The sequence below is a fragment of the Ictalurus punctatus genome, chromosome 1, assembly GCF_001660625.3.
Source record: "Ictalurus punctatus breed USDA103 chromosome 1, Coco_2.0, whole genome shotgun sequence".
Taxonomy (NCBI): domain Eukaryota; kingdom Metazoa; phylum Chordata; class Actinopteri; order Siluriformes; family Ictaluridae; genus Ictalurus; species Ictalurus punctatus.
Window position 1 is genome coordinate 632,501 of NC_030416.2, and position 12,500 is coordinate 645,000.

At 49.6% G+C, this 12,500-nt stretch overlaps 1 protein-coding gene across 3 annotated transcripts in view; it reads left to right on the forward strand.

Moving 5' to 3' along the window:
* LOC108263674 (F-actin-uncapping protein LRRC16A) overlaps window positions 1–12,500 on the forward strand; it is a 48,729-nt gene that overhangs the window by 2,325 nt on the left and 33,904 nt on the right. For all 3 annotated transcript variants that reach the window (XM_053685988.1, XM_053685971.1, XM_053685945.1), the window contains exon 2: window positions 194–291. In XM_053685988.1, coding sequence (XP_053541963.1) covers window positions 194–291 — 98 coding nt within the window. The remainder of the gene's footprint in view (window positions 1–193; window positions 292–12,500) is intronic.

Below are 12,500 nucleotides of genomic sequence, written 5' to 3' on the forward strand. Positions count from 1 at the left end.
GGGATGTTATGTAACGCTCTAACCGAATAGCGCCGTGAGGAAATGAGAGTTGCTCGTAGCGGTTAGCGTAAACGATGTGGAAGATGATGTGATGCTTGGACTGCACGTGAAGCAGATACCCAACTCCCAAAACTCGTCCGTCTGCACATCTTGTGTCAGTAATCAAACCTTTATTTTCCTCTCCGTGTTCCAGAGAGCGTTCGGGATGCAGTGGGGAGGAAAATCAAGCTGGGCCTTAAGAAGAAAGTCAAACTGGAGGTCAAAGGAGATAAAGTAGAGAACAGAGTCCTGGTGAGTAGCAGCTCCACGACACACACACACACACACACACACACACACATACACACGCACTTGGATCTCATTTCTAAACCCCTTCTCAGGATTGATTTTTGCTTTACACCTTTGTCTCTGAGTGAGATGGAGAACGCTCAGGCTAAACGCTTTAGCGCTAGCACGTTCAACTCGTCTCTGAGGAGAAATCTGGACGTGGGTCACCTGACCCTGAGCGTGAAGCCTGCAGGCAGTGCTCAGCGCTCAGCGCTCAGTGTTGAGTGTTCGGTGGGTTCTGGCGGTGATGTCGGAGGAGAGAGGAGGAACCTCGAGGCTCTTTTTGCTATTAATAGAGCTGGAGCTCAGCCGAGTCCACGCTGTAGTGCAGCTCTCCTCCAGCCGCAACCCCAGACTCCCGTCTCTCAGCGCGGGCTGGAGCAAACGTCTCTAAATCATAAGTCAGTGTTTTCAAATCGTACAATAACACAATAAGAAAAAAATGTAGACCTCGGAACTCAGACACAGGTGAGATAGTGAGTCAGAATTTTGAGCTAATCCGAGGTTCGAGGCAGTACACTAGAATTTAGAGATCATAAGTCAGGATTGAGGTCGCAGTTTATATAGTAACGGTAAGTCAATTTCTTTTGTTTTTTTGAGATAATGAGTCAGAGTTGAGAAGTCATAGTTGAGATAGTAATAGTACGTCTAATGTTGAGGCAGTACATTAGAATTTTGGGAAGTCAGAATTGAGGTAAAGAGTCTCGATTTATATAGTGATGGTCAGAATCTGTTGAATTTGTTTAGACAAGAAGTCAGACTTGAGAACAGTAAGTCAGAATGTTGAGGCAGTACATTAGAATTTAGAGATGAGTCAGAATTGTGATGTCACAGTTTGTATAGTAATAGTAAGTCAAGTTCTTTTACTTTTTTGAGAAGTCAGAAGTTATAGTCTAGGTCAGAATTAGTCTCATTTGTTTAGATAACGAGTCAGAATTGAGATAATATTTAGTCGGACATTTGAGGCAGTACGTTAGAATTTTGAGAGTTCATAATTTTTATATACTTTCTCAAATGTCTGAGTCTTATGTCTGGATTTACAGAGATCAGAATTGACATGAGTCGGAGTTAGAATGCGTCAGAATTTCGAGATGGATATCAGTTAATAGTCGAAATCGAGATTTCGAGTTAACGAGTCAGCATTTTAAGCAAAAATCGGGTCGTCTAAAGAGCCATGAGGTGTTGAGATCTGGTTTGAGAAGCGCTCGACTCAGTGTTTGGATTTGAACCTCTGTTCCCGGAACCAAAAGTTAAACCGCAAAACAAACGCTCTCGGTAAAAGATCTGTTGTAGGAGGATTGGACTCGGAATTGGAGGTTCTGGAGAAATCGGATTTCATCCTCCAGAGAACGCGTAAGAGGAAAAGCTTCAGGAATAAAAAAAAGAAAGGCTTTCACATGAGCGTCAGTGTTTATCGAGGAGGAGATCACACCGAGACTCCAGGAGGAAAGTGAAGCATGGACGTGTGTAGCTAGTGCAGTTAGCTCGCTCCGCTAATCCGATCTGAGCACGGAGCCGAGCGGGTGTCACGGAAACCGCTCCGATGTCCGCGCATGAACTCGTTGTTTACGTTGTGATTGGGGATGTAAATAAATAAATAAATGAATAAGGTGACGTGTATAAGGAGGCCAGACGTGTCCCGACGAATCCAGGAGACATGAACAGACAGGACTGGCTCATCAACTTGGGGTCCATCTCAAACCTTTGCACAGAGAAGCTGGACCCCGAAAGACGTCTAGAGCCCGTCGGCTTTTACACATCTGTCTGCATCTGGAGGGTTTCTAACGTCTTGGAGCAGCGAGCTTGCCGTTTCTCTGCTCTGGATTATTAATGAGATTCAGGATTATTACGGAAAAGCAGACGTACTGGAATTCCTCGTATTCCTGCGTTTCTGAGAAATGGTGTGTGTGTGTGTGAAAGAGAGAGAGAGAGAACAATGCCGGAATGTCCCTGGAGTTTTCCCAGAATTCCATGGTGGCTGTTGAGCCATGAAAATAAAACGCTGACTCTCGCACTTCCTCCTTCAAATTTCTGAGCAAATAAACGCTCGGCTCTCGGTCCGGAGGTGTGTAATTATGCACAAGGAAAAGACACGTGACTCGTTACTGAGGATGCGCGCTGTGAGCAGGGAGTCAAACCTCCAGTCTGGGTTTAATCGAGCCGCGACGTTATCTGGGTCCGACGTGCCGGATTTTACACCGTGTAAAATAATAATAATAATAATAATAATAATAATAATCCTCCGTCTAGAGATTATCTCCAGCCTCAGAGGCGGGAGCGTTCAGACGTGCGGTGAAACCTTCTGTCCACGCGAGCTCATCGCTTCCTTCACCCGGTCCAGCAGCTTCCTGCTCAACAGGAACATCATGAACTATCAGCGAAATACAGCATCTTCTCCAGAGCTCTGGAGTGTGTTCATTTGACCAGGGATATTCCCAGGACGTGTACTAGATCCGGTTCTGACTGCTTGCTATTTTTTTTACGTTAGAGTTTTTTCCTTCTGGCTGTTGATGATCTGCCGATAGAAGACACGTAGCGCTTGAAAGGAGTAGAAACACCAGGCTGAATAAATAACTCATTTTTATGGATGATGAATACACCATATATTTGTCTATACTCAGGATCTCCTAGCTGTAGGTGTAGTCGCGCTTTCTGTCGTGTCACTCGTTCCTCCGGCTGCAGTAAGAGCTCGGTCCTGGACACGCTGGTCTCCTGTAAATGAGAAACGCAGCCCGGTGCATGCTTCAGCATGGGGAGCGTTTGCACGGGGTCTGATCGTTAGTTTTTGTTGTTTCTTTGGGTTTTATGTGCGTACGGGACTCTGAGGAGACTGAAATTACAGCTCTGGAACGATATAAAACTCCATAAACTGTGAGTAAATTTGGAAGCGTGGGTTATATCCTTAACGAAGACTTCACGGCTCTCTAGGGGATTAAAAACAAAACAAATCCCTTTAACATTCCGTCCGGGACTCGTACGACGTTCACCGAGAACGTTTCCGAGCTGCCAGCAGAATAAAGACTCTGAAGGTTGCAGGTTCGAATCAGGAACATGCCACGGTGGTGGATGTCCGGGTGATCATGTGATTAACCGTCCTGTAAAGCTGCACGCTTCCACACCTCCGCTCAGGTTACTCCATCCCTGCAGAGTTCCTCATGTTCTTCAGGGTTCTCCGGTTTCCCCCCGCCTCCCAAACACATGCTAGGTGGATCGACGTGTCTGACCTCTGGAATCTCCCGAATGAGTTTGATGATGGACCGGAGTCCCGTTCGGGGTGTTTTCACACCTCACACCAAGCGTTCCCGGGATCGACTCCGGAGAAGGAGCGCTGTGACGGCGGGGGATTTCGGCTGTCCGGGTTGGAGAGATGTTTCTCGATCGTCTCTGTGGAGAGATCTCCGAGTCTGCGCCGGCTGACCGGCTGATATCTCGCGACGGGACGAGTACAAACACACGTTTTCACGTGACGCTGAGTAATATCGGTCATTAACGTGTCAGAGGCGCCGCTTCGTTCCTGTTTTCTCCGTTTGAGGACATTGTTATTGTTAAACCGTGACTGCTGATGAATTTACTTCTGACACAAACAAGAGATCCTACTGATTAAAAGTAAGAAGTGACCACTTCCTCCAGGACAAACGGTGCCGTGTGTGTGTGTGTGAGAGAGAGAGAGAGAGAGAGAGAGAGAGAGAGATTAAATGAATGTGAACACTTGGTTTAATTAACCTGCTGCTTGTTCACGTAGAACCTCGAAGTGGGAAGTCTTTAAGAACGCGTAACCGTGTCTCGGTGTTTCTGAGAAGGGAGAAGGGAAGAAGCGTTATGAACACTGTGGGGTTGTTCGCACTGCAGGGGGAAATAAGTGTGTTACGGTTCACTGAAAGTGTGTGTCCTGCTAAATTCCGCATGTGGGTGAGCGCCTCTCGCCTCTCGCCGTGGTGATTATAGAGGACTGTTAAAGCCAGGCAGGTCTGCGACTCAGGGTCCTAATGCCCTGCCGACAAATTCTAATTAAGTAATGTGTGTTTTTCAAACAAATGATCTGTATCGTGCAATAATTTGTGAAATGATTGTGTGTGAGAGCGAGAGAGAGAGAGAGAGAGAGAGAGAGAGCGAGACAGACAGACAGACAGACAGACAGCGAGAGCTGCAGTCCTGGGTGTTTCAGTGAGAGTGCTGACAATCTAATTATACTTTAACACTCACTGATCCAGACAGCGATCGTGTAAAGATGTCAGTTTTGAAAGCTAATTACATACCGCTCACCTTCAATCTCTCTCTCTCTCTCTCTCTCTCTCTCTCTCTCTCTCTCTCTGTGTCTGTGTGTCTCTCTCTCTCTCTCTCTCTCTCTCTCTCTCTCTCTCTCTCTCTGTGTCTGTGTGTCTCTCTCTCTGTCTATCTCTCTGTCTCACGCTCTCCCTCTCCGTCTGTCTCTCTCTCTCTCTCTCTCTCTCTCTCTGTCTCTCTCTCTCTCTCTGTCTGTCTGTCTCTCTCTCTCTCTCTCTCTCTGTGTCTGTGTGTCTCTCTCTGTCTATCTCTGTCTCTCTCTCTCTCTCTGTCTGTCTGTCTGTCTCTCTCTCTCTGTCTGTCTCTCTCTCTCTGTCTGTCTGTCTGTCTCTCTCTCTGTCTGTCTGTCTCTCTCTCTGTGTCTGTCTGTCTCTCTCTCTGTCTGTCTGTCTCTCTCTCTGTCTGTCTGTCTGTCTCTCTGTCTGTCTGTCTCTCTCTCTCTGTCTGTCTGTCTCTCTCTCTCTGTCTGTCTGTCTCTCTCTCTGTCTGTCTGTCTGTCTGTCTGTCTCTCTCTGTCTGTCTGTCTCTCTCTCTGTCTGTCTGTCTCTCTCTCTGTCTGTGCCATTCACCTGTAACGAGTCCTTTGGGGTGTTGAACACACTACCACCATCTGTCTGAACGTGTGTGTGTGTGTGTGTGTGTGTGTGTGTGTGTGTGTGTGTGTGTGTGTGTGTGTGTGTGTGTGTTCAATCACCAGACAAACGACACACTGCTAAAACCCTCTGTATATATTTCAACACATGTCTTGTGTGTGTGTGTGTGTGTGTGTGTGTGTGTGTGTGTGTGTGTGTTTTAATCCATCCTGTTGTTGCTTCTCTTCGGAATATTTAACACCAGACATGGTCAGCAAAAATGTCACATTGCGACGAGTCGCTTTCACGTCGCGATTCAGTCTCCAGTCGAGTCGCGATTCAGTCGAGTCACTTTCACGTCGCGATTCAGTCTCCAGTCGAGTCGCGATTCAGTCGAGTCGCTTTCACGTCGCGATTCAGTCTCCAGTCGACTCGCGATTCAGTCGAGTTGCTTTCACGTCGCGATTCAGTCGAGTCGTTTTTCTCACACCAATCGATTTGAATCGCTTTCTCACTGGCATTAACTTGGAACTCGAATAAGACCATCTCGTCGCTGAGACACTCGCGGACCCCGGGCGCGATTTCTGTGTTTTCACCAGGATACAGAACCGCACCGAGGGGGAACACACGAGGGTTCTGTTCAAACAGACTGACGAGCAGAATAGCAGCACCACTAATCCCCACTAATCCCCACTTGAAACGATTTTTGGTCTGAAAGCAGATAAGCGCACGTCCACTTCCCCGCCGCGAGTAAAGGCGTAAATTCCCTGAGGATCTTATCTGTTCCTGGGGAAGTGTTTAGGTGGTGTGTGTGTGTGTGTGTGTGTGTGTGTGTGAGATCTAAGACAGAATTGTGTTATCTCGCCGTGGCTGGGGTTTTCTACACGGCCGTCGTCGTAATTTGGGAGAACGGGGGAAATGGCGAAATCTCAGTGAACAGAACAGTGTGAGTATAATTGGACTGCAGGGAGGGAGTGTGTGTGTGTGTGTGTGTGTGTGTGTGTGTGTGTGTGTGAGATCTAAGACAGAATTGTGTTATCTCGCCGTGGCTGGGGTTTTCTACACGGCCGTCGTCGTAATTTGGGAGAACGGGGGAAATGGCGAAATCTCAGTGAACAGAACAGTGTGAGTATAATTGGACTGCAGGGAGGGAGTGTGTGTGTGTGTGTGTGTGTGTGTGTGTGTGTGTGTGTGTGAACAGTATTACAAAGAGCCACGCCTACATCAACTTCCCAGCGTCCTTCGGGAAGGTTAAAGATCCCAGGCTTTGCTGCTGGTGTTCCTGAGGCGAGAAGGTCACCTCGCCGTGACGAGGCGTTACAGTTGGACGTTCTCGCGTCGTGACCGTGTGGTGTGACGTGGAAATGTTTTATCATCACTGCTTTTATTGTTTTAGCTGCAATAAATCCTCCGCTCTGCATGCCTCCTGCGTTTTACAGCCGCGCTCTTATCACGCCGAGGTGGAACCCTGGCCGAGGTTTACACGGCACGTCTTCTCGAGCAGAAACGGGCCAGTGACTCACGTCGTCCTCGGCCGCGTACGCAGATTACAGAACTGACCTTTCCGGCGCAGGAGACTGGGTTCTGTGTGAACAGCGTCTCGGGTTGCTCCCGAGAGGAGGTTTCGGTGTGCTCGTTGAGAGGAACGTCCGTTGAAGTCGTCTCGGTGGTGTCACGTTCGCTCTTTAATAAAAGAGTAAGAAGTCGTCGCTGGTGTGTGGCGTCACGTGTTTTTTACGAATTCCTTTCCTGGTTGAACTCGAGGTTGAGTTAAGGATGCAGGTTTAGATGAGTCCTCGCTTCTCCCCGATGCTGCAGGAGAGCCGTGGGTCTGGGAGAAGACAGGTTTCTCCGAGCAGCTTCTCTAGCCCGCGGCGAGACACCTGCCTGGTGCGCCAGTGCCAGAAAAATCCTGCCAACAGAATCCGTCCCTGGGTTTTACGTGCAGATCTGATCGCTCGCAACAGCGCAGATTCATGCCTTTTAGGCTTTATTACACGTTTGTGTTCTACTTTCTTCATCAGATCAGTTAAGCGCATCGGCCAGTGGGACGGAACCTCCGTGGGCGAGGTCCTCGTAACGAAAGCGTGTGGACGGGGTCGGCTGATCTCCGCTGGTTTCTCACGTGTTCCTCGCCACGAGGAACGTTTTGGCAGCAGATCTGGTGTTTCACCAAGCCCGGGGTTTAACGCGCTGAGCTAAGCCGCGGTTCTGCGAAGCGCAGGAGGTCCGCAGTTCTCGGATTCTGTTCCGTTGGTTCTTTTATCAAAGTTTTTACGCCTGGAATCCACCGAATCGTTTTATTTTTAACTCTAAATACTACGCTGGAGGAAAATCCAGAAATAAATCAAACGCTCCGTAATGTTCTTGTTCTCACTTGAACGGCTAATATCGTGAATAAATTGGGAATCGATAATCCAGAGCTTGTAGAAGCAGGGTTGTAGAAGAGTTTGTAACTCTCAGACTCCTGACCCGAGTCCCGGACGTCAGACCTTCTGAAGACTGATATTTTCTGTTCATGAGCTTGTTGGAGCGTCGAGGATATCGGGTTTGTTTGAGTTGGAAGTCTTTTTTTTTTTTTTTTTTTTTTTTTCCCCTCTTGGCTCTCGTAGCGTGTGCGATGTTTGCACCCCGGCGCTTGGATTTTGAAGGACCTGGCGTATTTTTGGCTTTAGCGAGACTTGGCAAATATCTGGTGTTCGTCTAGACAATGTAATCTCCGAGCTGTCTCACACACACACACACGCACACACACACGCACACACGGGCACTGAGCAGCTGTTTTGTTTTGATTCCCCAGCTGTGTAATGAGATTTATCTTCTCCGCGTGCGGTCTGATTAGCGTCGGCGCTGTCGCACGTCGAACACGGCTCCGTATCAGCTTGTTGAACACCAGAGGAACGACCGCGTAGAGGAATTTCCTGGCAGCGCTCCAGAGCTCCTGTCCTCCTCTTCTTGAGTAGAAAAGCAGCGAGTGCGTTTTCGCCGAGTGAGTGCTCGCCCCGCTGTGTCCGATCCCAATCCGGATCTTCTCCCGGTTTGTATTTCAGCGTCCAGGCTTTAACAAAGAGAAGCGCTCGTGTTGCCCGCGAGGCGAGGCGGCGAGGCGAGGCAGGCGCCTACGTAATCTCTCCTTTTCTAATCTTTCCAAGGGAAAGAACCGGGACTCTTTTTGGGATTACGAAACAATGAAGTCTTTCAGGAGGTGTAACTCGAGGAGAGACGAGACCTCAGCAGCACCTGGTCGGCGTGATCACCTGGTCAACAGGTCACGCTGCAGAGTGAAGAATCCCGGTGTTCTCCTCCTAGCAGAACCCGTAAACCCTTCAACAAACCTAGAACCACGGTTCAGAATCTCGAGTTTTTCAATAAAGTTGTCGTACCGTTGCGCCACAACGTTCCAGTCCGGAATGTTCTGAAGATCTCAGAGAGGAATGCTAACGGCGTTACCTCCTCTATACATCAGACTACAGGAAGAAGAGGAACGCTGCTCTCAGGGCGGTTCTCCTCATCGGGCGTTCCTCCGTTGTGCTGAAGAGCCGCAGAACCTCGCGGCAGGGTGACGTGCAGCCGTGTGCTGCTTCACGGAACCCAGTACTGGGGAAATGTTCCGGCCGGTGAATCGGACCCGTGATTAGCAGTGAGCAAGGAGGAGCTGCGGGAAGAGAAAGACGGAGGACGGAATTGATAGCTACCTCGCTAAGTTAGCGCACGATTAATCATCAGTATTATTCTCACGAGCACCCGGGCGGGACTGAGAACCTTAACGACAGGCGGGAAACCGAAACTCCGTTAGCGTCGTCACCGTCTCCATAAAAACACCAGCTAGCTAAAACACCTGGAGGACAAATAAAACGCCCTGCTTATATAGTCTTAAATCAACTCTGTTTTGTCTTTAGTGGGCGTGGCTTTACTTGATAGAGAAATACATATTTCTGTAGTTATGATTAAATAAATTAGTTTCGAGTGGTCCAGTGTTCTGATCTGAATGCTAATCAAAGGCCCGTAGAGGCTAGTTCTGGCGAACGCGGGCGGGAGCGTGCGTGGTGTTACTGCGTGGTGGATCGTGTGCGGTTCCTCGTGCTGAGAGACGAGGGTGAGGACGGGGATCACGTACCATCTGGTTTAGAGCGGGCTGCGGTGTCGCTGTGATGATGAAGGAGAATTAATCATAGAGAGCATGACGGAGACATGAGCGCTCGGCCCTGCGCTGCGCTTTCATAAAGGATCTGGAGTTAAGTGAAACATCAGGTACGTGACGTCTGAATCTAATAACTCGCCTCCGTGAAGGATGTGATGAAGGCAGGGTTTGATTAAAACTGGAGATTTTATATTAAACATGAGCAGCACCATCGGTCATCATTGAACGGGGCGGAGTGACTGACGCGACTCAAGACTGAAGAGGGGCGGAGTGACGGATGAGGGGCGGAGTGACGGACGTGACTCAAGACCGATGAGGGGCGGAGTGACAGATGAGGGGCGGAGTGACGGACGCGACCCGGGACTGAAGAAGGGCGGAGTGACGGATGAGGGGCGGAGTGACGGACGTGACTCAAGACTGAAGAGGGGCGGAGTGACGGACGCGACCCGGGACTGATGGGGGTGGAGTGACGGACGCGACCCGGGACTGAAGAGGGGCGGAGTGACGGACGCGACCCGGGAATGAAGAAGGGCGGAGTGACGGATGAGGGGCGGAGTGACGGACGCGACTCAAGACTGAAGAGGGGCGGAGTGACGGACGCGACTCAAGACTGAAGAGGGGCGGAGTGACGGACGCGACTCAAGACTGATGGGGGCGGAGTGACGGACGCGACTCAAGACTGAAGAAGGGCGGAGTGACGGACGCTGAAGAGGGGCGGAGTGACGGACGCGACTCAAGACTGAAGAGGGGCAGGGTTACGGACGCGACCTGGGACTGATGGGGGCGGAGTGACGGACGCGACCTGGGACTGAAGAGGGGCGGAGTGACGGGTGAGGGGCGGAGTGACGGACGCGACCCGGGACTGAAGGGGGCGGAGTGACGAAAACAAACCCGTGCAAATGAACAGAAAATAGCCCAGCATGAAGGGAATGAAGCGACACTGACCCAGTGTGGGAAGAGACGGCCCAGACGGGAAGATGAAGAGGACAGAAATAACAGAAATGAATATTAATATTTCGAGCCCGGAGGCACTGACACACGGCGATCCTGAGCCAAGGCGCGGTTCTAGATGGCAGGTTCTTCTCCCGAGGTGCGGATTGGCTGGTGGTGGAATTGTGGATCATCAGGTCTGCACTCCTGTGTGTCTGCTTTGGGGATTTGGCCCAAATTAAGGGTCCAAATGGTCCTAGACACAGCTGGAGATATTTCAGTCAGTGGCAGGTTTTGCCAAAGTGGCCAGGCGGAGCAGCGTGACTCGAGTCACGCCTCAGTGACTTTCCCCGACTCTGACTGTGAACGTTCGGTCATGTGTCCTGCACTCAATAATCTGCCGTTGCCTGGTTTTTCTTATTTATTAAATAAGTAAGGAATGAGGCGAAGGAGCAGGAATGGTTCAGGCCTAAAGACGGCCAACGTGAAAAGGTTGAAAATGACCCGGGCCCGATAACGAACGATTCGTAACAAACGACCCTGAATCATGGATCATTTGTGAGGGTTTGACTCAGTGAATCGTTACAGCGCTGGTGTGTGTTAACGGTGGAGCTGTGAGGATTTCGTGGTGAAGCCGAGACCTCGTCACGCTTTTAACGCCAAAGGCTGAAGTCCCGTATCCATGTGAGGCTGTAACCATGGCAACGCTGGTTTAACAGGGGGTTGGATGGGGGTTTGACGGTGAAATGGGAACACACACACACACAGGGTAAATAAGCACATGCTCTCACACACTTGTCTCTCTCACTGCAGTGTTGAAGAGCAAAGCCGTTGTGTGTATCATCAGCGTGGGTTTATGTTCTGCCTCACTGATGCTGACACACGATTGGATGAAATGCTACAGTGGGGGGAGGGGCGGAGTCTGAAGACACACCTCTACCCGTGACTCGAACACCTCTCTCAACTTTATGCCTTGTTAAGGGCAAATGAAATTCATCGCTACACACACACACACACATACATACATACACACACACACACACACCCTGCTTATCTCTCTCCTCTCACTCACACACTTCCTTGTTCCATCTCTCAGTCTTGTTTTTATTGGCAGTATGCTTCCTTTTTGGGAAATGACTAAGTGTGAGTTAGTGCCGTGTGTGTGTGTGTGTGTGTGTGTGTGTGTGTGTGTGTGAGAGAGAGAGAGAGAGAGAGATATTCTTGTATCCATGCTGAGTCCTTGGATTTTTTCCACGCTCTCTGTTTTGCCACATCAAATAGAATCTCTCCATCATTTATTTATCCGTCCTCACTGGCTTTGAAGTCTGTCTCACTCTCTGACTGTCTGTCTCACTCTCTGTCTGTCTGTCTCACTCTCTGTCTGTCTGTCTGTCTCACTCTCTGACTGTCTGTCTCACTCTCTGACTGTCTGTCTCACTCTCTGACTGTCTGTCTCACTCTCTGTCTGACTGTCTGTCTCACTCTCTGACTGTCTGTCTCACTCTCTGACTGTTTGTCTCACTCTCTGACTGTCTGTCTCACTCTCTGTCTGTCTGTCTCACTCTCTGTCTGACTGTCTGTCTCACTCTCTGTCTGTCTGTCTCACTCTCTGTCTGACTGTCTGTCTCACTCTCTGACTGTTTGTCTCACTCTCTGTCTGTCTGTCTCACTCTCTGTCTGTCTGTCTCTCTCACTCTCTGTCTGTCTGTCTCTCTCACTCTCTGTCTGTCTGTCTGTGTGTCTCACTCTCTGACTGTTTGTCTCACTCTCTGACTGTTTGTCTCACTCTCTGACTGTTTGTCTCACTCTCTGACTGTCTGTCTCACTCTCTGTCTGTCTGTCTCTCTCTCTGTCTGTCTCTCTCACTCTCTGTCTGTCTGTCTGTCTCACTCTCTGTCTGTCTCTCTCACTCTCTGTCTGTCTGTCTGTCTCACTCTCTGTCTGTCTGTCTCTCTCACTCTCTGTCTGTCTGTCTGTGTGTCTCACTCTCTGACTGTTTGTCTCACTCTGACTGTTTGTCTCACTCTCTGACTGTCTGTCTCACTCTCTGTCTGTCTCTCTCACTCTCTGTCTGTCTGTCTGTCTGTCTCACTCTCTGTCTGTCTCTCTCACTCTCTGTCTGTCTGTCTGTCTGTCTCACTCTCTGTCTGTCTCCCTCACTCTCTGACTCATGATGTCGTTTTCTTATTGCCTCTGTCTATTTCTGTCCCTCTCCCTCTTTTTCTCTCTCTACCTCTCTTTCTTTC